Here is a 27,719-nt window from a genome sequence, read left to right on the forward strand (position 1 = left end):
TTACAGTACAGTACATGGCACATTACTTTTACTTCACAGTGGCACATGTGAATTACAGCCAATGCCTAAAACATTCGTCCGTCATAAGGCACAGCGGCAAAAGATTTCATGACATACGTGACTCATCCAAGGGCATTGAAGGGGTTAAATAATTATTTTCTAATGAATAATATTGACTGGTGTTGAGTGGTATATCAGATATATTCCACTCAGCTAGCATGTGTTAGGGGAGGTGGAGGTGTGGTGAGATAAGGATCCACAAGCAGAACACAGACAGTAATCCAATTTAAAAAAAAAAGTGATTTAATCCAGGGAAAAAGGGCGTGGCAAAAAGGTGAACAAACGGGACAAAAACAAATGGCAAAATAGTCCAGGTAAAAAGAGACAAAAAACTTGACAAAAACACAAGGCAGACAAGGACAAAAACGCTAGAGCAAAAAAACATAAACAAGAAGAAAACCCTAAGTGCAAAAACCATAAATGAGAAAAATAGCTTGAGCAAAAACCATGAAATGCAATAAAGGTACAGAAATGGCTGGAATAGCAAAACGAGACGTTCTGGCAAAGTCAGGGTCTGAGAACGGTCTTTATATAGGCAGGGGTGAAAACCAGGAAGTGAGTTGAAGGTGAGCTGGAATTCCCGTGCACAGATGCGCAGCTTATGAACAGGCAAGGCAGGCAACTGCTTGGGGCCCCCTGGCCCAGGGGCCCCCAGAGAGTTGGGGCCCGAGGGCTTATTTATTTTGTTTTTTATTGTATTTTCACATTTGGAATTTAAAAAACTTTGGTTTCATATATTGTTCATTGGTGTCAGATTATTTATAACATATTAGTGATGAACACTGGTCAGAAGGGCCCCCTGGAAATTTTTGCTTGGGGCCACAACAGACTCTAGAATCGCCTCTGCCCGTCCCGGATCCGGATTGGCGCTGGCGTGGGAGATCCGTAATCTGCGGAGTGGATGTCCGCATGATATTGAATGAGTCAAAGACGAGTAGCTGAATGGAATATACCTGATATACCATGAAAAAAGCCAGCCAATATTATCTCATCTCATCTCATTATCTGTAGCCGCTTTATCCTGTTCTACAGGGTCGGAGACAAGCTGGAGCCTATCCCAGCTGACTACGGGCGAAAGGCGGGGTACACCCTGGACAAGTCGCCAGGTCATCACAGGGCTGACACATAGACACAGACAACCATTCACACTCACATTCACACCTACGGTCAATTTAGAATCACCAGTTAACCTAACCTGCATGTCTTTGGACTGTGGGGGAAACCGGAGCACCCGGAGGAAACCCACGCGGACACGGGGAGAACATGCAAACTCCACACAGAAAGGCCCTCGCCGGCCACGGGGTTCGAACCCGGACCTTCTTGCTGTGAGGCTACAGCGCTAACCACTACACCACCGTGCCACCCCCAGCCAATATTCTCATCTCATCTCATTATCTGTAGCCGCTTTATCCTGTTCTACAGGGTCGCAGGCGAGCTGGAGCCTATCCCAGCTGACTACGGGCGAAAGGCGGGGTACACCCTGGACAAGTCGCCAGGTCATCACAGGGCTGACACATAGACACAGACAACCATTCACACTCATTCACACCTATGCTCAATTTAGAGTCACCAGTTAACCTAACCTGCATGTCTTTGGACTGTGGGGGAAACCAGAGCACCCGGAGGAAACCCATGCGGACACGGGGAGAACATGCAAACTCCACACAGAAAGGCCCTCGCCGGCCCCGGGGCTCGAACCCGGACCTTCTTGCTGTGAGGCGACAGCGCTAACCACTACACCACCGTGCCACCCCCAGCCAATATTATTATTATTATTATTATACATACACATTCCTTTGGGTGTTTGACGCGTCTTTCTCTTTCAAAATTCTCTCAAAATCTTCCGTATTTAACGACGCAAACCTGGCGGCCATGTTTGTTTACAAATTGTCACAGTCGCTTGCCGGCGCGGAAGTTTTACATCTCCGACATGTGACATCATGTTGTCTTGACAACCATGCAATATCGTAAACCATATTCAACGCTCATTCTCCATGTAGGATAAGCGATATGCTAACAATATTGCACGCTATCGAACCAAATGAATGAAACCCGCTAGAAGGGAATGTTTTTATTCCATCAAAAAAGTGTCGTGTATGGATAACATTTTTTAATTAAATAAAGTATTTAAATAGTATTTTATTTCAAAAGCATTAAAGCATGTCTTGTTTTTGGTTAGTTTCCTGTGTAAAGTTAGGTGAGTTTTGCACCCTTCGGCCTTCCATATCCGGTTCAGTGCTCTCCCCCGCACTCAGGCTCCAGTGCGGTTCAGAGTTTCAGAGGAAGGCAGTGGGATGAGATGCAGGACAGAGTCACTTTCACATCATGGAGAACTTCTAGAACCTTCATAAAGTCAGAGACCACCGGAAACCTCTGAAAGAAAAGGTAAGTGAGCAGCTCAGCTGGATCACAAGAGTTACATTTTCTCTGTGTGTGTGTGTGTGTGTGTGTGTGTGTGTGTGTTTGTGCTCATGGTGTGTGATTATTTCATTTCTGTTTAATTTAATGACTTGCATGGAATATTCATTTTTGCTTTATACTCTGTGTGTATGCAAATTTTGGACTTTATTATTATTATTATTATTATTATTATTATATGTTTTCAGAAATAGCTGTCAGGGGAATGTCAGGCATGCATGTAGACATCATTCATACAGTGGTGCTTGAAAGTTTGTGAACCCTTTAGAATTTTCTATATTTCTGCATAAATATGACCTAAAACATCATCAGATTTTCACACAAGTCCTAAAAGTAGATAAAGAGAACCCGGTTAAACACATGAGACAAAAATATTATACTTGGTCATTTATTTATTCAGGAAAATTATCCAATATTACATATCTGTGAGTGGCAAAAGTATGTGAACCTCTAGGATTAGCAGTTAATTTGAAGGTGAAATTAGAGTCAGGTGTTTTCAATCAATGGGATGACAATCAGGTGTGAGTGGGCACCCTGTTTTATTTAAAGAACAGGGATCTATCAAAGCCTGATCTTCACAACACATGTTTGTGGAAGTGTATCGTGGCACGAACAAAGGAGATTCCTGAGGACCTCAGAAAAAGTGTTGTTGATGCTCATCAGGCTGGAAAAGGTTACAAAACCATCTCTAAAGAGTTTGGACTCCACCAATCCACGGTCAGACAGATTGTGTACAAATGGAGGAAATTCAAGACCATTGTTACCCTCCCCAGGAGTGGTCGACCAACAAAGATCACTCCAAGAGCAAGGCGTGTAATAGTCGGCGAGGTCACAAAGGACCCCAGGGTAACATCTAAGCAACTGAAGGCCTCTCTCACATTGGCTAATGTTAATGTTCATGAGTCCACCATCAGGAGAACACTGAACTACAATGGTGTGTATGGCAGGGTTGCAAGGAGAAAGCCACTGCTCTCCAAAAAGAACATTGCTGCTCATCTGCAGTTTGCTGAAGATCACGTGGACAAGCCAGAAGGCTATTGGAAAAATGTTTTGTGGACAGATGAGACCAAAATAGAACTTTTTGGTTTAAATGAGAAGCGTTATGTTTGGAGAAAGGAAAACACTGCATTCCAGCACAAGAACCTTATCCCATCTATGAAACATGGTGGTGGTAGTATCATGGTTTGGGCCTGTTTTGCTGCATCTGCGCCAGGACGGCTTGTCATCATTGATGGAACAATGAATTCTGAATTATACCAGCGAATTCTAAAGGAACATGTCAGGACATCTGTCCATGAACTGAATCTCAAGAGAAGGTGGGTCATGCAGCAAGACAACGACCCTAAGCGCACAAGTCGTTCTACCAAAGAATGGTTAAAGAAGAATAAAGTTCATGTTTTGGAATGGCCAAGTCGAAGTCCTGACCTTAATCCAAGGGAAATGTTGTGGAAGGACCTGAAGCGAGCAGTTCATGTGAGGAAACCCACCAACATCCCAGAGTTGAAGCTGTTCTGTACGGAGGAACGGGCTAAAATTCCTCCAAGCCGGTGTGCAGGACTGATCAACGGTTACCGCAAACGTTTAGTTGCAGTTATTGCTGCACAAGGGGGTCACACCAGATACTGACAGCAAAGGGTCACATACTTTTGCCACTCACAGATATGTAATATGTAAGTATAATATTTTTGTCTCATTTGTTTAACTGGGTTCTCTTTATCTACTTTTAGGATTTGATGTTTTAGGTCATACTTATGCAGAAATATAGACAATTCTAAAGGGTTCACAAACTTTCAAGCACCACTGTATGCATGTCCATGTGAATGAACACTCCACAGGACTTGTTTGACAGGTACTCTGATCCAGTGTTCGGAGTCAGGTGTACACCCTGACAAGAACTCAGTTAGCACATCACCACGCCTCAGGTGACGTCCTGCAGAAGTCATTTAAGCATTGTCATTTCTCATGAGTCCTATTATCTGCACAAGATAAAACAAAAACAAAAAACAAACATTTCACACCATGATGATGAACCTTTTCATCTCTCTTGTTTTTTCTGTCTCACTCTCACTCAGCCTGTTCTCCTAAGTGCAGCTGTAACATGATGGGAATGTGAGTTCAGCATAGAAAGTACGACTTTTTAAGTATTTTAAAAAATTATGAACACAATTTCCCTATGCAGAAGTGTCCAGGCTGTTTTTGTAAAATTCATAATTGCCGTTGGACAAATAGAGTAAACAAGTGGCATTAAAAAAAAAGAAAAAAAATCTTACTTCCTTATTAAATCTGACAGACCCAGAACCAGGTCCAATAGAAAGCTACTAGAGCGGCAGCTACAATTATCGACACCTTAACGATCTTTTGGCTACTGCAAAAGTAAAAAAAGACTTTCAGTACATAAATTGTGTATGAATAGTTACTCAAACTTCCACTGGGAAAAAATGAGTTGATTCCCGATTACTTAGCGCAGGGGTGTCAAACCTGATCCATAAAGGGCCGTGTGGCTGCAGGTTTTCATTCCAGCCATGCAGCAGCACCCTGATTTGGCTTATTCAATCAACTGACACACCCACCCTTTAATCAAGGGTGGGTGTGGCTGCAAGTATTTGACTGTGTGAAGACAGTTCAGTTGATTGAATGAGCCAAGTCAGGTGTGCTGCTGCATGGCTGGAATGAAAACCTGCAGCCACAAGGCCCTTTATGGATCAGGTTTGACACCCCTGACTTAGCGTATCAAATCACAAATTATCAAATTATAATGTTTGGATGTGGTCCAGCAGACTTTCCTGCTGGCTTTCTGGGCTCCCTTACACCAAACATTCGGTCTTCTGTAAAAAATCTTGGTGTAATATTTGATGACAGGCTAAAATTCAATTGCCAGATTAGCTCGGTCGTGAAAAACAGTTTTTACTATTTGAGGATTTTATCGAAAGTAAAAGGATACCTGCCACGTAGAGATCTGGAGACTGTAATCCATGCTTTTATTAACACGAGATTGGATTACTGTAACTCACTTTATTTTGGCCTGGACCACTCACTCTTGCACCGTCTGCAGCTGGTGCAAAACGCAGCTGCCCGTCTCCTCACCGGCAAACGCAAGCGTGAGGTCACAAAGGACCCCAGGGTAACATCTAAGCAACTGAAGGCCTCTCTCACATTGGCTAATGTTAATGTTCATGAGTCCACCATCAGGAGAACACTGAACAACAATGGTGTGCATGGCAGGGTTGCAAGGAGAAAGCCACTGCTCTCCAAAAAGAACATTGCTGCTCGTCTGCAGTTTGCTAAAGATCATGTGGACAAGCCAGAAGGCTATTGGAAAAATGTTTTGTGGACGGATGAGACCAAAATAGAACTTTTTGGTTTAAATGAGAAGCGTTATGTTTGGAGAAAGGAAAACACTGCATTCCAGCATAAGAACCTTATCCCATCTGTGAAACATGGTGGTGGTAGTATCATGGTTTGGGCCTGTTTTGCTGCATCTGTGCCAGGACGGCTTGCCATCATTGATGGAACAATGAATTCTCAATTATATGAGGAAAATGTCAGGACATCTGTTCATGAACTGAATCTCAAGAGAAGGTGGGTCATGCAGCAAGACAACGACCCTAAGCACACAAGTCGTTCTACCAAAGAATGGTTAAAGAAGAATAAAGTTAATGTTTTGGAATGGCCAAGTCAAAGTCCTGACCTTAATCCAATGGAAATGTTGTGGAAGGATTTGAAGCGAGCAGTTCATGTGAGGAAACCCACCAACATCCTGCTATCTCCTCACCGGCAAACGCAAGCGTGACCACATATCCCCTGCCCTTGCGTCGCTGCACTGGCTCCTGGTTGCTTTTAGAATGGATTTGAAAATTTTACTGTTTGTTTTGAAAGCTCTTAATGGCTTAGCTCCCCAGTATTTGACCGAGCTCATTCATATCCACACCCCTGCCAGAACACTGAGATCCTCTAATCAGCTGCTACTGGTCGCCCCTAAAACAAAACTAAAAACCAAAGGTGACCGAGACTTTGTGGCGGCGGCCCCTAGGCTCTGGAATAACTTGCCGTGGCACATCCGATCTGCAGGATCATTTGAGGTTTTTAAATCTTCTCTAAAAACACACTTTTTCTTCCTGGCTTTTAACCAAGTTTAAGTATTTTAGTATTTATCTTAATTTCTTGTAATTGTGCCATTGTATGTATTATATGTATATTATATATATATTAACCTCTACAGCACTTTGGTCAACCCCGGTTGTTTTTAAATGTGCTCTATAAATAAAGTTTGAGTTCAGTTGAGATCACATGACATCGTTCCACAACTATCGTCACCTTTGTCCACAGTTATCGACACCATTCCACAATTATCGACATCCAGATGATTATTTACAACCCCGATTCCAAAAAAGTTGGTACAAAGTCCAAATTGTAAATAAAAACGGAATGCAATGATGTGGAGGTTTCAAAATTCCATATTTTATTCAGAATAGAACATAGATGACATATCAAATGTTTAAACTGAGAAAATGTATCATTTAAAGAGAAAAATTAGGTGATTTTAAATTTCATGACAACACCACATCTCAAAAAAGTTGGGACAAGGCCATGTTTCCCACTGTGAGACATCCCCTTTTCTCTTTACAACAGTCTGTAAACGTCTGGGGACTGAGGAGACAAGTTGCTCAAGTTTAGGGATAGGAATGTTAACCCGTTCTTGTCTAATGTAGGATTCTAGTTGCTCAACTGTCTTAGGTCTTTTTTGTCGTATCTTCCGTTTTATGATGCGCCAAATGTTTTCTATGGGTGAAAGATCTGGACTGCAGGCTGGCCAGTTCAGTACCCGGACCCTTCTTCTACGCAGCCATGATGCTGTAATTGATGCAGTATGTGGTTTGGCATTGTCATGTTGGAAAATGCAAGGTCTTCCCTGAAAGAGACGTCGTCTGGATGGGAGCATATGTTGCTCTAGAACCTGGATATACCTTTCAGCATTGATGGTGTCTTTCCAGATGTGTAAGCTGCCCATGCCACACGCACTAATGCAACCCCATACCATCAGAGATGCAGGCTTCTGAACTGAGCGCTGATAACAACTTGGGTCGTCCTTCTCCTCTTTAGTCCGAATGACACGGCGTCCCTGATTTCCATAAAGAACTTCAAATTTTGATTCGTCTGACCACAGAACAGTTTTCCCTTTGCCACAGTCCATTTTAAATGAGCCTTGGCCCAGAGAAGACGTCTGCGCTTCTGGATCGTGTTTAGATACGGCTTCTTCTTTGAACTATACAGTTTTAGCTGGCAACGGCGGATGGCACGGTGAATTGTGTTCACAGATAATGTTCTCTGGAAATATTCCTGAGCCCATTTTGTGATTTCCAATACAGAAGCATGCCTGTATGTGACGCAGTGGCGTCTAAGGGCCCGAAGATCACGGGCACCCAGTATGGTTTTCCGGCCTTGACCCTTACACACAGAGATTCTTCCAGATTCTCTGAATCTTTTGATGATATTATGCGCTGTAGATGATGATATGTTCAAACTCTTTGCAATTTTACACTGTCGAACTCCTTTCTGATATTGCTCCACTATTTGTCGGCGCAGAATTAGGGGGATTGGTGATCTTCTTCCCATTTTTACTTCTGAGAGCCGCTGCCACTCCAAGATGCTCTTTTTATACCCAGTCATGTTAATGACCTATTGCCAATTGACCTAATGAGTTGCAATTTGGTCCTCCAGCTGTTCCTTTTTTGTACCTTTAACTTTTCCAGCCTCTTATTGCCCCTGTCCCAACTTTTTTGAGATGTGTTGCTGTCATGAAATTTCAAATGAGCCAATATTTGGCATGAAATTTCAAAATGTCTCACTTTCCACATTTGATATGTTGTCTATGTTCTATTGTGAATACAATATCAGTTTTTGAGATTTGTAAATTATTGCATTCCGTTTTTATTTACAATTTGTACTTTGTCCCAACTTTTTTGGAATTGGGGTTGTATATTAAAAAAAATAATAATCAGTATGTGCTATTAAGTTAACAAAACAGTTTTTATTTAAACTTTGTTTTACATAGACTTATATTCAGTACAAAATACCTTTATATAAATATATCGATGTCGGTATTTACGTAAATGAGGAAGTAATTCTAATGTTTGTAAACAAATGAACTGATAATGTTTAACTCGTGTCAGAAAATCTTTTTGTTCCGCTTTCTAAATATTTTTGTAGATCACATTTTGTTCATCATTCGTTGTTGTTCGTATTAATTTCTAGTTTTGTAGTTTACCAATAAATGTCAACAGGGAATTGATATTGTAACCACATGAAACTCCAGGTCAGAGGTCACATATCATTCCTCGAACCAAAATATAAAATGTCTCCTCCTGATATTGTAATATGTGGTAGATATTTACAACAAACTACAAAAAAAACCCTGAATATTTCAAGCATGTAATTTTTTTTATCTGCTAGGAATTTAATTCTGGTCTAATTCTATTTATCACAATTGGATTCCAAATACTCTATAAACATTCCATTCTGTTATGAATCAGAAAAAAAATATTATAAATCACAGCACTTTTATTTTTTTAAAGTACTTCATCTACTTCAACAATGTTACACAAAGATCGATCCATCACAGTTGTAAATGTCGCTTAATCCCACAGGGTGTCGATAATGGTGGACACCGGTGAAAGTGATCACTATTATCGACACCTCACGTGACTTCTCAAACGCGCGTTTAGATACAAAATGGCGGCTGTCAAATGAAAGAGTAAGAAACAAAGTAGGTTTCGACAAGGAGATCATGAAATATCGGTGAACTTGATCAGTAAAAACATGTCCGTGATCTTTCCGCCATGCTTACCTGCGATGATCACGTCCGGGTTTTCCGAAAAATTGCTGATCGTGCTGAAAAAAATTCCATCTCGGGTAATGAGCTGTGTCATCAGAAGACAGGATCAGAGGGTGAGGGCGGGGTCTTCCGGTTGATTAATTAACCAATAATAACTGTTGTAACTGAAACTCACTTTTGTAAAATTGTTTTTTATTGGTAAATTTGAAAAAGTGTCGATAATTATGGACTGTCGATAATTGTAGCCGCCGCTCTATATAATAGTATATAATACGAAACAATGCTGTTTTGGCAAGTTAGTATTATATAATAGCATATAATGCTAGGATCTGTTGAGTATGTTTACTGTAATGCTAGTTAGTGTTTTAGCATGTTTACTTGTAATGCTAGGTCATCAGTTAGAATCTTTAATGTTAGTTTGTGGTTAGCAAAATCGCCGTAATTCTCAGTTAGCATGTTTAGTGCTAGTTTATGATTAGTACTGTATGTTCATTATCATGCTAGTTATGTTTTAGCGTGTTTGCTGTCATGCTAATCAGTCAAAATGGCACTGTGAGTTGATCAAGTTTAAAAAGAGTTTCATATTTACGCTACACATTTCTAGTTTTGAATATTAAAAGTTGTGTTTTATAAAAATAGTAAAACTAACATTTTAGTTAGTTAACTAAACTAATACACCGTAGTTGGTGTAGTGGTTAGCATGGTTGCTTCACAGCAAGAAGGTTCTGGATTCGAACCCAGTGGCCGGCGAGGGCCTTTCTGTGCGGAGTTTGCATGTTCTCCCCGTGTCTGCGTAGGTTTCCTCCGGGTGCTCCGGTTTCCCCCACAGTCCAAAGACATGCAGGTTAAGGCCAATTTATGCTGACAACCCAGTCCTCGCAGATGGCGTCGCAGATGGCGTCTGCGAAGCCCCCCCCTTCGCAGATGCTCTGCAAAGCCCCCCCCCTTCGCAGATGCTCTGCGCGCACCTCCCAAAAATTGTGACCACCGCAGAAGCCTCGCAGACAGCGTCGCAGACAAGAGGGCTCTGATTGGTCCACTCTACATCCGCTGTACACACACTTCCGCTTCCCTACTTTCCCGGTTTGGTTTGTTTTCACGACCGGCATTTTTAAAAACACGAGCGAAGATGGAGCAGCACGAAGAGCGGTTGATCAAGGAAGTGAGGAAGTACGTACATCTATACGACTCCAGTTCTAGTCATTATAAGTAACCGGAGGATAAACACTCCACTAACCACACCCACCAACTACTCCTAGCGATTTCTCGACTTCGCGCCCCCTTGCGTTGTGGCGGTGAATAACATCGCACACGCCTATTACTCCCCGCTCAACGATAAATTACAACTGTCTGCGAAAAGCTATCTGCGAAAGCCTTGTCGCAAGAGCATGCAGAGGCCTTTAGGTTAATATGGGCTGAGGTGCCCTTGAGCGAGGCACCTAACTCGCAACTGCTCTCCGGGCGCTGTTAGCGTGGCTGCCCACTGCTCACGTGTGTGTGTTCACTGCTTCAGATGGGTTAAATGCAGAGGGGAAATTTCACAAGTGTGTGATGAATAAAGTTGTGCTTGCTTTGCTGCTTTCTTTCTAACTAAACATCTCTAAAGCCTAGGTCACAACCGGACGTACGATTTTTTGGCCGTGCGATTTTTGGCATTTCCCAAATCGCTGCTTTTTTTTTGTTCGTGGAGAAAGACGCACGTTGGCCGTAAGTTTGTCTTGCAACCTGAAAAAAACGTTAGCGCCCGTAGAGTTTGTTTGACATGACAAAGAACCTCTGCGGCCGGTCTGCGGCTCGAAAATCAGCACGTCACACGCGTGCCCTCTGTGCGTTTCACGCGCGCCCTCCGTGCGTTTCTTGCGTTTTTTTGCACGTAGACCGGCTGTAGGAGCACGTACGGCCGGTTGTGACCTAGGCTTAAGTTAATTAAGTTAACATCTCTACTTAATAAAACTTTTGTAGTGTCCATGTACTTTGTGGTATTGCTATGTTTATTTTTTTTTGTCCAGTTGTAGTCAAGGAGTTGCTGAATGAAAAAAGCGCCATCTTTGTCCATGGGCTCATTTCTATGACTGTGTTATCCAGTGTCTAATTTAGAATAAACTTTCAGCGAGGATACAAAATCTAACGCTACGTTCACACTGCAAGGCTTAATGCTCAATTCCGATTTTTTTGTGAAATCCGATTTTTTTGTGAGGTCGTTCACATTAACAAATATATGCGACTTGTATGTGATCCTCAGTATGAACGAAAAGCGACCTAAAAGTGTTCCGCATGCGCATTGCAGGATACGACGACGTCACACGCAGTGAGCATGGCCAGTGTTTACGGAAGTAAAACCGCCCGGTTGTGGTATGACTCATCCAGTCTAGCTTGAATAGCTGCATCCCCCCAAATGGAAATCAGCTCCCTAACCTCTGCGTCCTTCCATTGAGAAGATTCAGAACCTTCACAGCCCGAAGCGTCCCTCGCATTGATGTCATGCGCAGGGGCGCAGATACGTTTTTTGAACTGGGAGGGACAAAAAACTGGGGGGGGGGGGACAAAGCTGCCAGCAAACCAACCTCAACCCCGATATGCCTGTCAAACTTGTTGTTAGTAACCATAGCAACCAAGCTCGAGCTCGCAACCTGTGCAGTCTGCGCAGCTCAACCAACCGAATATCAGTCTTTGTTTTATGTGAGTTGTTGCAACTATGTATACACTGCCGTGCACCTCAATAAACCGAATGGTAATTAGTCTTTTGATTTTTCCGTGAGGTTTGCCTTATGCAAAGAAAGACAGCATAGACGTTTTTTCCTCCCTATAAGTGGGGGGGACCGAACGAGGTGAATTTAAATCTGGGTGGGACGAGTCCCACCCTCTATCTGCGCCCGCGATTATGCGCCATGTTGTTGTAACTTTTTTTGAGAGACCCGCCGCCTACTTCAGCGCAGAATAGTGAAGTTTGTGGCTTGTTGATGACGTGTAAGTCGGATGAATGCGACCTGGTGGTTCAGACTGAAGTCGCATATGAAAAGAGCGGATAGGAATCGGAATTAGGACCACATATCCAAACGGCCTGGGTCGGATTTGAAAAAATCGGATCTGTGTCGTTCATATTGTCAATAAAAGATCGGATACAGGTCACATATGGGCGAAAAGATCGGATTTGAGTCACTTCAGCCTGCAGTGTGAACGTAGCCTTAATCTCCTTTAGTTTATCATGATTTACTCAGGTACAGCAACAGTCGCAGTGTTACTGACACTGGAAATCTATTTTCTGAGGTCTTATGTATCCATACAGACCAGGATTATGTATATCGACCTGATGGTAATTATAGGCCTAGTTGATGCGAATGAAGGAATTGGAGCAAAAGGCGAATATAAAACAGTACTGAGGTGCAGTGAGTTTGGTTATGTAAATAAGATGTGAAATTAAACGAACATATTTGTGCCTTTTCCTCTTTGGAGGCATTCCCTTGAAACACAGTGACACCCTTTTGCATTTGTATGCAAATTCAGTAACCCAGTTTATTCAAATACCTCTAAATATAGCTACAGACATATTTCCTGTTTGTATGTTAGACACAAATGGCTTTATTATTTTTCCTAAAACAGACAGAGAACAGAATGTGATGTAATTAACAGTTATTCCACGAAATCGAGTCGTACACGAGCTGATAGTCGATGAGGCGCATAGCGCCGAGTCGGCAATAATCCATGTATGACGAGATTGAATGGAATAACTGTTTTATTCTCTCCACATTCACTGGATTTTAAGAAACGGAGCATTTTTATTTTATGCAAATTTGATCAATAAAAACTTTCTGCAAAACATCCGACAAAATAATTTCCGCTTAGAATGTAAACAAGCCGGTGAAATGACAGGAGCAATTTGTGAAAAATGCGATAATAATCATTCTTGAAAAATAAAAAGATGCATTCTTACCATCAAATACTCGTCTCGTCTCGTCTTCTTCCGCTTTATCCGGGACCGGGTTGCGGAGGCAGCAGTCTAAGCATGGAAGCCCAAACTTCCCTTTCCCCAGACACCTCGGCCAGCTCCTCGGGAAGAACACCGAGGCGTTCCCAGGCCAGCCGAGAGATATAGTCCCTCCAGCGTGTCCTGGGTCTTCCCCGGGGGGATATGCCTGGAACACCTCCCCAGGGAGGCGTCCAGGAGGCATCCGAAAAAGATGCCCGAGCCACCTCAGCTGATTCCTCTCGATGTGGAGGAGCAGCGGCTCTACTCCGAGCTCCTCCCGAGTGACTGTACTTCTCACCCTATCTCTAAGGGAGCGCCCAGCCACCCTGCGAAAGAAACTCATTTCGGCCACTTGTATCCGCGATCTTGTTCTTTTGGTCATTACCCAAAGCTCATGACCATAGGTGAGAGTCGGAACGTAGACCGACCGATAAATTGAGAGCTTCGCCTTTTGGCTCAGCTCCTTCTTCACCACGACGGACCGGTAAAGCGACCGCATCACTGCGGAGGCTGCACCGATCCGCCTGTCGATCTCGCGCTTCATCCTTCCCTCACTCGTGAACAAGATCCTGAGATACTTAAACTCCTCCACTTGAGGCAGGACTTCTCCACCAACCTGGAGAGGGCAAGCCACCCTTTTCCGGTCAAGAACCATGGCCTCGGACTTGGAGGTGCTGATTCTCATCCCAGCCGCTTCACACTTGACTGCAAACCGCCCCGCCCCGCCCCACCGCCGCAAACCGACCATCAAATACTTTCATTCCATATTTTGTTGCTTTTTTAAATTTTTTTGTATTTCTTGGGGTTCTGTTTTCAAGTAGAGTTTTTATTTCGTCCTCGGTTGGTTCAGCAACACGCTCCGCCATTTTGTTTTTCTCTACTCACGGTATATGAGCTGATATCCTAGTAGTAGAGTAGCCAATCAGAGCGTGTATATCCAGTGAATGTGAATAGAATAATCTGATATTTGATGATGAAGTACCTCATTGATTGAATCGCATGTGATACATGATAAAGTTCCCCGAAAGGTTTCATTCCAGCAATGTAATGCTGAGGTGGCAAGTTCTCACTCGTGTGTTTTTTTTTTCTTTTTAAATATGTTTGATTCACTTTTGAGGCAGCCGCTTAATTTCTAACATGCGAAAACTGGACAGATGCTGCGGCTCATCTTCCTCAGTCACACCATAGCAAGCAATTTCCCACCAGTTTCAGACTGGTTTACACAAAATATTTAATAATCGTGAATGTAGCTGCTTGTATTAAGTTACGTCTTAGTTAGCCTCATGTTAGCTAGTTTGTCAGCAAGTTTGGCAATGAGCTTGCACAATCTAAGAGTCTAATGTTAGCTAGCTTGCTACAACCCCAACCAAAAAATTTTAATTGCATAATAGTTAGCCTAAGATTAGCTTTTATTAACACTAATGCTAGTCAAAGTAGTATGTACAGTAATTAATACCAAGTGCTAGACAACTAACAAACCTGGCTTAACATTATTATTATTATTTTTTAAATTATATAATAGTTAGTCTTAGGTTAGCTAGCTTGCTAGTTTTGGCTTTAATAACATACAGTACTACTTTAACTAAGATTAATTAGCGAGTTTGAGAAGATAACTAGCTACTAAAGGCAAAGAGACACTTCTGAAGAGATTAGCCGAGTTAACTAAGCTAACTAGCTAACTGGCAGGATTAGCACAGTGCTGTGTTAGCAAGGTTAGCTAGCAGAGAGGCCTGAAACAGTCAGACAAAAGAGTGGTGAAAAATAGAATTGACTTTATTCTCTACTATCAACTTATTTTATCTTACATTGATAATTGTAAGTCATTAGCTTGAGATTTTTTAAAATTTTCATATAAAACTCTACAGAGTGCTTCTGTATGATAGTCAGCCACCACAATACAATATTGTTTACCATGATTTTCATGACTAAAGCCCAAGCCATGGCTATTCTTTATATTTAAAAAAAAAAATCAAATCTGTGATTAAAAATATTAGAAAATTTGCATTAATATAAAGCTATAATTTATGATTTGCAGGTGTACCACTGTCAGAGCTGCTGTTATAGAAAATTTATCATCATTTTCTGACCAATCAGAATCCAGAATTAAACAGAACGATGGTGTAAAACCTTCATATGCAGCCTATTGAACAGAAACAGCCAACTATTTCTAGAAATCCTGTTTTCTTAAAGCTATATGACTGCACTTTATAATTCAGCTGCTTTTTGCACTGCCTGGACAAAAAAAAAAAATTAAAAATCAGTGTTTAGATTTAAATAAACAAATACTTGAGAGCCTTTGACTAGATAACTACTGCAGTGATTAATGTGTTCCAGCTGGCAGCAATTCTTTGAACCCTCACTGATGCAGTGAGTAGCTTCTCATTTCTTAAACAAACACGTCAGAAGTCGTATTCCGTCATCATGGAAAAGATGTTACTATAGGGGTGTTCACACGGCAACTTTTACTCCGGTGTAGCACCGGGGCTGCCCCGGTAGAGCGTTCACACGGTACAAAATTATACCGGTGTAGCCCCTGAAAGCTGCTTAAACCGGTGCAAATCTAACCCTGCTCGGGAGGTGGTTTAAGAAATGTACTCCAGAGTAAATGCTAGTTTGCGGGGCAGCACCGATATAAAATGGGACGTCTGAACGCTACAGGGGTAGACTCGCTATGCGTGAGGAGAGTTGATTACATACGGGTATTGCGTAATTTGCATCCTGGTATTTTGCGCTTCCAAAATGGCGAATATCAACAACAACAGAACTGTGTGTCTTCCAGTGTTGCCAGATTGGGCGGTTTTAAGTGCATTTTGGCGGATTTGAACATATTTTGGGCTGGAAAACGTCAGCAGTATCTGGCAACACTGGTGTCTTCATCCACGTTGTTTTCCCGGCGCTTGGTGATGCCATGACAACCGAGAAAAGGAAGTACATTTTCACGCATGCGCATATTTCATTTCCGCATTATTACTATCGTATAGCATGGTCGCAAAAACTGCCGTGTGAACGCAAATGGGGCTGCACCGGTGCTAACACACTTCTCTCTAGTAAGCAGGTTTGTGACGTGTGAACGCTCCACAAAATTTACACCGGTGTAAGATATATCGAACAAAATACATCGGTGCAGCATCGATGCAAATATGTGCCGTGTGAACACCCCTTATGTTTCAGAAGGTCAAATTATTGGCCTGGATCAAGCAAAGAAAACAGCTGAGGAGATTTGAGCTGAAATGACTGGAATTGGGTTAAGAATTGACCGACACATTATTAAAACCTGGAAAGATAATGGAGAAGCATCAACTTCATGGGAGAAATGTGATCAGAAAAAAAAAATCCTGACTGACCATGATCAGAGATTACTTAAACGCTTGGTGAAGTCGAATCATAAAAAATCAACAGTAGAACTCATGGCTATGTTTAACAGTCAAAGTAAGATCATTTCCACATTCACAAGGTGATGAGAACTCATAGGATTGGAACTAAACTGCTGTGTGTCCAAAAGAAAACCACTTGGTAGTGAGACTGATCCGGAGAAAAGGCTTTAATTTGCGATGGAGCATAAAGATTGGACTTTGGAGTGATGGAAAAAGGCCATGTGATCTGATGAGTCCAGATTGACCCTATTCCTGAGCGTCAGGGTAAGAAGGGAAGCTGATGAAGCGATGAACCCATCATGCATAGTGTCCACTGTACAAGCCTCTGGAGGCAGGGTTATGATCTGGAGTTGCTTCAGATGGACCGGTCGAGACCCGGCAACGTTATGGGGCAAAAAACTGAAGTCAGCTGACCACCTGAATGTACTGAATGACCAGATTATCATCACATCAATGGATTTTTTCTTTCCTAATGGCACGGTAATGAAATTAGGGCTCAGATTGTGAGTGGTTCAGGGAGCACGAGGAATCATTTTCACACACCACAGAGTCCTGACCTTAACTCCACTGAAAGTCTTTGGGACGCTGGAGAAGACTTTACAGAGTGCTTCGACTCTCCTATCATCAATACAAGATCTCAGTGAAAAATTAATGCAGGTCTGGATGGAAATAAATGTTATGATGTTGCGTAAGGTTGTCGAAACAATGCCACGGCAAATGAGCGCCGTAATCACAGCTAAAGGTGGAGGAATGAAATATTAGCATGCGTGACTTATTTTTGGCTAGGCGGTGTATAAACACACATTATTATTATTCATGGCGTATAAACATGTTGTAACACGAGTGCCTCTATTCAGCGTAATGCGACTTAATTGGAATTTGACTTGGCAGCTGAGGGAAAGTAAAAGAGAAAAGATTCCTCGGAGTAAGAGTGGGAGGTGAACCCGTAAAAGCTGATTTCACCTCCAAGCAAAACAAGTAAATATTAAGAAATATGGTTGTAGGATTTCAGGAGCAGTATTTCACTAGAACGTATTGCTGTCTGACGTATTTTTATGTTAAAATAATATAAGGCTATGTGTGTGTGGCGTTGTAATTCAGCATTAAAGGTATAAAGTTAATGTTACGGTGATTTGTGCAGTCTGTTACTGAGCAGTAACCATCAGTGAAACCTGCGACCTTAAAGCCATATAACTAGGATTATAATTCTTCTTAAATTGTTTACAGTGCTCTGTAAGTACACTTCCAAGAGCTGTTATAAATGGCTGTCATTAATTCGGATGTGTCATGCAATGCAAAAACCCATACTGCCCTGTTCTTCTTCCTGATAATGACTTAACGACAAAATCACAGGCCAATTTCTCAACTGTCGACTGTTAGTCCAGATCTGAGTTGATCATTTTGACGTTTGAGATGTTTCGCAGAGTGTAGAGCTACAAAAGCAAGAACTTGCAAAACTCATTATTTGTGTCACGCCACGGGATTTTTCTACCAGATGCTCTGTTTACAGAATGTGTAGAAACGGCGTTGAAATTTTGCGCCTCGATATTTCGCACCATTTTCGCTGGCTGATCCAGTAGGGGCGCTATTGAAGTGATTATTCGTTGATAGTTACTGGATCAGCCAGCGAAAATGGTGCAAGGTATTGTGGCGCAAAATTTCAACGCCGTTTCTACACATTCTATAACAGAGCATCTGGTAGAAAAATCCCGTGGCGCGACACGTTTATTGGTCATTTAAAATTATTCGACACTTGAATTTGGTCAAGATTTGTTCCATATACACGTCAATCTTTCTTTTTTTTGGAAAATTACAAAAGGTTAATTACACCTAACCGTTCGAGAAGAGTGCGTGCAAATCTGTCAAGAGCTCAAACAATTTTTTAAACCTAATATAATGAAGTACACTAGAAGAACATATCACAAAGGCATACTTGTAGATTATTTACATTTGAGACCAAAGTGCTATTGAATACTTGATTCTGATTGGTCAGAAGGTGTTGGTTCTAATACTGTACATTATCATTTCTATTAATATTGTAGGACTCGAGACCAGTCTCAAGACCACTTTTTGAAGGTCTTTGTCTCATCTCAGAATCGACTGCATTTTTACTCGGTCTTGTCTCGGTCTCGGACATAGAGGACTCGGGATTTTATTTCAAGACCATGTGGGGATTTCATTAAATTGCAAATGCGACCAATAACGTGACTCATTGCTAATTTGAAATGTTTCTTCCTGTTAATGGCTGTCACCCCTCCCCTGCCCCTTTACATCCACTGGTCTGGTCCTGGTCTTGACTCGGTCTCGCCCTGCCATGGTCTTGGTCTTGACTTGATTGCAACCCCTCAAACTCTTGGTCTTGACTTGGTTGCAACCCCTCAAACTCTTGGTCTTGACTTGATTGCAGCCCCTCAAACTCTTGGTCTTGACTTGGTTGCAACCCCTCAAACTCTTGGTCTTTACTTGGTTGCAACCCCTCAAACTCTTGGTCTTGACTTGGTTGCAACCCCTCAAACTCTTGGTCTTGACTTGGTTGCAACCCCTCAAACTCTTGGTCTTGACTTGGTTGCAACCCCTCAAACTCTTGGTCTTGACTTGATTGCAGCCCCTCAAACTCTTGGTCTTGACTTGGTTGCAACCCCTCAAACTCTTGGTCTTGACTTGGTTGCAACCCCTCAAACTCTTGGTCTTGACTTGGTTGCAACCCCTCAAACTCTTGGTCTTGACTTGGTTGCAACCCCTCAAACTCTTGGTCTTGACTTGGTTGCAACCCCTCAAACTCTTGGTCTTGACTTGGTTGCAACCCCTCAAACTCTTGGCCTTGACTTGATTGCAACCCCTCAAACTCTTGGCCTTGACTTGATTGCAACCCCTCAAACTCTTGGCCTTGACTTGATTGCAACCCCTCAAACTCTTGGCCTTGACTTGATTGCAACCCCTCAAACTCTTGGTCTTGACTTGATTGCAACCCCTCAAACTCTTGGCCTTGACTTGATTGCAACCCCTCAAACTCTTGGTCTTGACTTGATTGCAACCCCTCAAACTCTTGGCCTTGACTTGATTGCAACCCCTCAAACTCTTGGCCTTGACTTGATTGCAACCCCTCAAACTCTTGGCCTTGACTTGATTGCAACCCCTCAAACTCTTGGCCTTGACTTGATTGCAACCCCTCAAACTCTTGGCCTTGACTTGATTGCAACCCCTCAAACTCTTGGTCTTGACTTGATTGCAACCCCTCAAACTCTTGGTCTTGACTTGATTGCAACCCCTCAAACTCTTGGCCTTGACTTGATTGCAACCCCTCAAACTCTTGGTCTTGACTTGATTGCAACCCCTCAAACTCTTGGCCTTGACTTGATTGCAACCCCTCAAACTCTTGGTCTTGACTTGGTTGCAACCCCTCAAACTCTTGGTCTTGACTTGGTTGCAACCCCTCAAACTCTTGGTCTTGACTTGACTGCAACCCCTCAAACTCTTGGTCTTGATACACTCTGGTCCTGGTCATGACTTGGTCTTGGTTTAGGTGGTCTTGACTACAACACTGGTTTCTATAGTAATCGCTCATTCACAGGGACATATACAGTGGACGCTCCACTAGGCCTTGGTGATATAATGATAGCAAAATGTGTCATCGATAGACACATCATCAATCGCAATGAGAAAATTGTTCGATAGAATTTGACAGTTTCACTTAAATGTGTTCAATTCAAACCGCCAGAAAAGCATGTAATAAATACGCAAAATCCAGGTGTATGAAAAGCCCCAGGTTTGCTCTCTCCGTTACTCAAAAACAGCCATCGTATCATATCCCTTGATAACGGAGTGTGCTACGAGTGACACGCAAACAGCCAATCATGAAATGGGTGTAAGGTTTGGTTGCACCATCAACATGTGATAAAACAGAAACAGCGCTGAGCGGTGTTTCTCACAGGTCTGAAATATTCTTGTAGTGGTAGCCAGTGGAAAGGTCCAGTATTACCTGTTGACATAAAAACACTGTACCTCGTGTGATTTTGGATCACACTGGAGTCTGCGCCGCTCACATGGGTTTGAATCTCATTTCTTTTACTGACACAAAACAAAAAGATCAAATGTACACGGACCGTTCATGCTCTCAACAATTTCAATTAGTATAAACAAATTATTTTATCGCCGCAAGTCTGTTATAAGATTACTCAGGACACTTGAGTTTCTGTATGCAGAGTATCGTGACTCTGTGTTTAGCTGCTGGTGAGCAGGGTGATGGGAAAGGAGAGGGGTGTGAGCACCCCCTGCTGGGCAAACAAAACAGAGATAAAGCTGACAGCACAACTAAAGCTTTTTTGATAGAAATACACTGTATACAACTTCCACAATCCATATGAAATACTTACGAAAAACTGGAAATTCTTAAAGCCCTGTGTGTCTACTTTCATATGAGCCGTTAACCATTCCTGTGCAGTGTGACATTATAAATAAATTCAATGCTGAATAGAGGCCTAAAACAGTGTAAAAAAAAAAGGATAAAAAAAGTACAGCATGTCATTGTTTAATTAATTAAAAAATGTAATCCTTGGCAAATTGCTGTGGTATAAGAGGTTTAAAAAAAACTTTAAGTTATGCTGTTTTAGGAAAATGATCAACAAACGCCATTGTTGATTATTTTCCTGCAACTTCACACCCACTGAATGATTTACTCTACTTAAATTTTGGGACGTTTCCTAAAAGGGAAAACATTAATCATTCTAATTTATTTTCTCAGGGAGACGAGGTGAAATTTTGCAGCATGGGGAACTACCCTGGGAAAGAGCGGCATGCATCTACATCTGCAGGTAACACGCACTCGCACACGTGTGCCAGCTTCTGGCTTTTTTTCTGGTTTAACCCCCGTGATATTTGATAGGAGTTCAGCACCCACTTATTCTCAGAGCAAGCTGAGAAATATGGCTGGCGGTTGCTGTAACAAATCACGTATTCCAAACATGCGCGCGCACACAAACACGCACACACATGCTGCTGTTCAGCATTCAATTTGAGATTAGGCTGTGAAGCCATCAGGAACACTTTTTCACACCCACGCCTTGCATACGGAGAGAGACTAATAAAGATAAATAAACTAAAAGAGCTCGACACGTCCGTCTCCATCAGCAGACCCACAGTGATCTTCTGGACGGGAACACACACAGCTGAATGTTAGGGAGATCTCTGCAGTGAAGCAGAAGACACTCATTTACTGTTCTGCATTCTCCTCATGCCCTGCTGACTCAGCACAATCCACACAGCTGCAGAGGATTTCATACACACACACGCGCGCACAGAAAAATACTCATATAGAGACAAAGAAGGACATCAGCCCATACAAACTGAACTAAATACAGGGACTTTTAGCTCCATAAAAATGGATCCACTGATTCCAGATAAATATTCTTTGATACTCGAGAATAAATGTTTGGAAATTACAAAATGCACAAAACATTCGACCAGTACAATTATGTTTATGGCACACATGGAGCCTAAGCCTCTTTCTCTGGCACCGCCAGACACAGGCCACACCCGCTTCACTGTAACTTATAAGCACAGAGGCCACGCCTCTTTCCCTGACCCTGCTATGCAGAGAGGCCACACCTCCTTCATTGAAACGGTCAGTCACATCTCCATCATTAGGACTGACAAACACACTTCCTTCACTGGGACTGATCCAGAGGCCACGCCTCCTTCACCGACCATCATCTCTATCATTTTTCTCTGACAGGTACAGCTGATACGTTTCAAACACCTCCCACATCTCCGTCTTCTCCTCTCTCGCCTGTTTCACCTGGAAACGCCCAACGTCTTTCAAGCCCCACCCACCCAGACCCTAACACCTCCCCTGAGAGAACACCCTCCCCGATCACGACTGGCCCAGATGGCTGTCTATCATCAGAAGGAGTTGAAAACAATAAAGCCCCTGTATCTGCCCAAAAGGCCGATGATGGTCCTCTGCTCCCCTGGAAGCGGAGGCAGAATTCAACATCTGCGTCACCTGTGCAGGTGGAGCCACCCCTGAGTGGGCAGGCCTGTGAAGGATGGGTGGAGCAAGAGCTTCTGGATGAGTGTGTGGTTTCATTAGGGTTCTGTGAGAAGACACACACGTTATCAGGTAAGTTATTGGAGGTGGGTGTCTTTCTGCTCCCCCAGGGCTCCACCTGGAAGTGATGCAGACGATAAGACTGTTGCACATGTCAAAAGGTGTGTGTGTGTGTGTGTGTGTGTGTGTGTTAGATCTGCTGCAGTGCTTTCTGACTGAGAGAGCGCAGATGAAGGATGAGCTGAAGAGTCTGAAAGAAAAAATGCAGGTGAGTCAAACCTACTTCTCCATCTCTCACTCTTTCTCTCTGACCGTCTTTCCTCATCATGCTCGTTAACTCTATTGTCTTTCCTGTACAAAGGAATTTAACATTCAATCACCTTGCACACAAAAACCACCTGGCATTGGACTGAACCTGATTACACGTTTAGCAGGAGAGAGGGGGAGAGAGAGAGAGACAGACAGACTGGTGACAGCTGCTATGATGGAACAGTAACTAACTCGTTTCATGGAAGAGCTACAGCATAAATATGACTACAAACCAAAATAAACCTACATGCTGTTAGTCAATAAAAAGTAGATTATTGGAGCTGGCAAACTGCACACTCACACGCGCTTTATTCCTTACAGCTGTCAGCATGTGACATCATATTTAAATTGAAATAAAAATGGAAGAAAAAAAATCACTAAAATGAGCATCTCACAGAATAAAAAAGTTTTATAAACTATTACGTTCTAATTTGGTTCAGTGGTAGACGAGACATAGTGCTATAATCTGAGAGCAAGACAGACAGAGAAAGAGAGAGACAGACAGAGAAAGGGAGAGAGCCAGACAGACAGATAGAGAGAGCCAGCCAGCCAGAGAGAGAGACAGACAGAGAACGAGACAGACATATGGAGAGAGAGACAGACAGATGGAGACAGACAGAGAGAGAGAGAGACAGACAGAATGAGAGAGACATATGGAGAGAGAAAGAGACAGACAGATGGAGAGAGAGACAGACAGACAGATGGAGAGAGAGACAAACAGATGGACAGATGGGGAGAGAGGGAGAGGCAGACAGAGAGAGAGACATATGGAGAGAGAGATAGACAGAGAGAGACAGCGACAGATGGAGAGAGAGAGAGACAGAGAGAGAGACAGAGAGAGAGACAGATGGAGAGGCAGACATACAGAGAGAGAGAGAGACAGACAAACAGAGACACAGACAGACAGACAGAGAGAGACAGACAGAGAGAGACAGACAGAGAACAAGACAGACATATGGAGAGAGAGACAGACAGACGGAGACAGACAGAGAGAGAGACAGACAGACAGAACGAGAGAGACATATGGAGAGAGAGACGGAGAGAGAGAGAGAGACAGACAGATGGAGGGAGAGGCAGACAGACAGAGAGAGACATATGGAGAGAGAGATAGAGAGAGACAGACAGAGAGAGAGACAGACAGATGGAGAGAGAGACAGAGAGAGAGAGACAGATGGAGAGAGAGAGACAAAGAGTCAGACGGAGAGACAGACAGACAGATGGAGAGAGACAGACAGACAGATGGAGAGAGAGAGACAGACGGAGAGAGAGAGAGACAGACAGACAGATGGAGAAAGAGAGACAGAGAAAGATACAGACGAAAGAGAGAGTGACGGAGAGACAGAGAGAGAGACGTTAATTATGATAGAGAACCTAAATGCTTTAAATAAACATCCCATAATACTTAGCAATCAGCAGAGATGGGTAGAGTAAGCAAAAACTCTATTCAAGTAAAAGTATTGTTACTTAATAATAATAATAATAATAATAATTATTATTATTATTATTATTATTATTATTATAATGACTCCAGTAGAAGTAAAATCACTCATCAGAGTAATGGTGTGAGACTGAGTAAAAACAATCTCATGAAATCACAACTCCAACAGTGAGTAACTTCAGCTGATTTATTACATCCATTACATTCAGTTGTGTCAGAATATCAGTGAGGCCCAAAATAAACACTGAAAGTGCTTGTCTAATAAAAGCAATAAAAATCGATCTGCTCATTCAAGTACTATTCTGAATAATTAATAAATAAACAAACAAACAAATAATTAAATAAATACCACATAACATAAATGAAGGCAATTTTGCTGCGGGTTAGTTTAATAAATCTTCCAGGATAACGAGGAGAGAGAGAACTGGGCAACACAGAGTCGTGCGCGTGTGTGTGTGCGCGAGAGAGCGAGTGCTGAAAAATGAATGAAAATAAAACGCCTTTTTTTAACCAATACCAAAGTCACAACACTGTTCAATCTCTTAAAACTGAACACAGTCTTAACTTTATATCCGACCGCAAATCAGAAAAAGTTGCGACTGTATGTTGAAATTGAAATTAAAACTGAAAACAATGATTTGTAAAAAAAAAAATCTTTGGCCTTTATTGCACTCAAAACAATACAACAGCACATTATTTGATGTTTTACCTCATGATTTTTTTTTCAAAATAAACACTTTCAGTTTTGATTCTTGCAACACATTTAAAAGAAAGTTGTTACAGTAAAGCATTTACCACTTTATAATGTTCCCATTCCTTCTCCCAACACTTAAAGGATGTTTATGGACTGAAGACACCAAGTGATGGAGTGGTTCAGGTGTTATTTTGCCCCATTCTTTCTGAAAACAGGTCTTAAGGTGTGAAACAGTCATGACGGCGTCACCATCATTGTCATATATTTGTCATTTCTAAATTCTCCACATACTCTCTATTGTGGACAGAAAGGACACGCCTTCTTCTACAGCCACGCCTTTGTAATGTGTGCAGAATGTGGTTTTGCATTGTCTTGTTGAAATCTCCCTGGAAAAGACGTCGTCTTGAAGGCAGCACGTGTTGCTCCAAAATCTCAGTGTACTTTTCTGCATTAATGCTCCATCACAGAGGTGTGAGTTACCCTTACCAAGGGCACTGACCCAACCCCATACCCTGACACACCCTGGATTTTGGATTTGTTCCTGATAACAGTCTGGATGGTCCTTTTCATCTTTGGTCATCCATTTGTTCCATAAAAGACCTGGAATACTCATTCATCCGACCACAATACACATTTCCACTGTGTGATGGTCCATCCCAAATACCTCCGAGACCAGAGAAGTCAACGGCGCTTCTGGACACCGTTAACATCAGGCTTCCTTTTTGCACAGGAAAGTTTTAACTGGTGTTTGTGGATGTAACTCCGTACTGTAGCTTGATAAAGGTTTGCTAAAGTAATCCTGAGCCCATATGGTTCTATCAGCTGTAGATGAATGACGGTTCTTGATGCAGTGAAGGATCGGAGATCACAGGGGTTCAGATTAGGCTTGAGCCCTTTGCCTTTTACGCACCGAAATTCCTCCAGATTCCTTGAATCGTTTAATGATATTATGCACCGTAGAGGGTGAAATATCCAAATCCCTTCCTGTCTTTCTTTGAGGAACATTGTTTTAAAACATTTCAATAATTTCCTCATGCACTTGTTGACAAACTGGAGATCCTCAGCCCATCTTTACTCCTCAAAGACTCGGCCTTTCCCGGAGACTGATTTTGTCCCAAATCATGATTACGGTCACCTGTTGACATCACCTGTCTCAAATCACATCCATTATTTAATTGTTTTAGCTCATTACTAGGTCTAAATCGCCCCTGTCGAAACTGTTTTTGGAATGTGTCGGAGGTCTAAAACACAGGAATGGATGTATATTAAGAAAACAAAACATGAAATATTTTTGGTTCATTCTGTCTGCAAAAAAATAGAAGTCAAAGTACATTTAGAAATCACTGCTTTCTTTGTTTTTTTTTAATTTACATTTTTCATACCAGTCCAACTTTTTTTCTGATCTGGGGTTGTATGTTTATCCATTTGTGTGTTCAAACTCCAATGTCGATGTCGTAGAAGCTGTACTCGAGTAAGAGTGAAAGTATTATGCATTGAAATTATTCATACAAGTTTGATTTATCGGAAAAAAATTACTTTTTAAAAGCACACGTAACGGAGCAAACGTAACGCATTACTACCCACCTGTAGTGACCAGATAGAGGGATCGTAAAATGAGGGGGGGCAGAAAAGACCTATATCTCATCTCATCTCATTATCTCTAGCCGCTTTATCCTTCTACAGGGTCGCAGGCGAGCTGGAGCCTATCCCAGCTGACTACGGGCGAAAGGCGGGGTACACCCTGGACAAGTCGCCAGGTCATCACAGGGCTGACACAGAGACACAGACAACCATTCACACTCACATTCACACCTACGCTCAATTTAGAGTCACCAGTTAACCTAACCTGCATGTCTTTGGACTGTGGGGGAAACCGGAGCACCCGGAGGAAACCCACGCGGACACGGGGAGAACATGCAAACTCCACACAGAAAGGCCCTCGCCGGCCACGGGGCTCGAACCCAGACCTTCTTGCTGTGAGGCGACAGCGCTAACCACTACACCACCGTGCCGCCCCAGACCTATCTATAGATGTATCTAAATATCTATAATCGAATAATATATTTTCTTCTAACTGGTTAAACACAACTTCAGTAGAACAGTAAACAGTGTTTGAAAATGGATTATTTGCGTAACGTTATGTTCCATACCAGGCTGTGTGTTAGCTTTGTTAGCAGATTAGCAGCACAAGTTAACTGTACTAGCAACAAACACCCTGCAGAGACACCAATGACATTTTCTACTTCCTTCTGAACTTTATTTTTCTTCATAATGTCTCTATACACATTTAATGAGAGGTCGTACATCCTGTATCTGACAGGAGAAGATAAAAGACCATTATACTTTCTTCAATTTTGAAGTCAAACTGTACATGCGCGCTAATTGCAGGTGGGAAACAAATTTTAATAATGTGGGTTTTTTTAAGTGAATTGTTTAAGCATGTCGTATTTTTCTAGCACCATGTCGCAGAGGTAGACCAGAATATTTGCGATCCAATTAAACAGCACGTTATTATCAATTCTGCTTTCACTGCTACTGTTGGTTTTGTTTTTGTCTTTGTTTTTTTTCCTGGAGCACAAGA

At 42.3% G+C, this 27,719-nt stretch overlaps 1 protein-coding gene across 2 annotated transcripts in view; it reads left to right on the forward strand.

Annotated features, from left to right (window-relative positions):
* The first annotated feature begins 2,322 nt into the window (after positions 1-2,322).
* Positions 2,323-27,719, forward strand: part of si:ch211-195o20.7 (cytospin-A) — a 59,192-nt gene continuing 33,795 nt past the window's right edge. For both annotated transcript variants that reach the window (XM_060933328.1, XM_060933329.1), the window contains exons 1-4: positions 2,323-2,445; positions 21,393-21,462; positions 22,383-22,769; positions 22,892-22,965. In XM_060933328.1, coding sequence (XP_060789311.1) covers positions 21,417-21,462; positions 22,383-22,769; positions 22,892-22,965 — 507 coding nt within the window. In that variant the 5' untranslated portion in view covers positions 2,323-2,445; positions 21,393-21,416. The remainder of the gene's footprint in view (positions 2,446-21,392; positions 21,463-22,382; positions 22,770-22,891; positions 22,966-27,719) is intronic.

Source organism: Neoarius graeffei, chromosome 11, assembly GCF_027579695.1.
Source record: "Neoarius graeffei isolate fNeoGra1 chromosome 11, fNeoGra1.pri, whole genome shotgun sequence".
NCBI classification, from domain to species: Eukaryota; Metazoa; Chordata; class Actinopteri; order Siluriformes; family Ariidae; genus Neoarius; species Neoarius graeffei.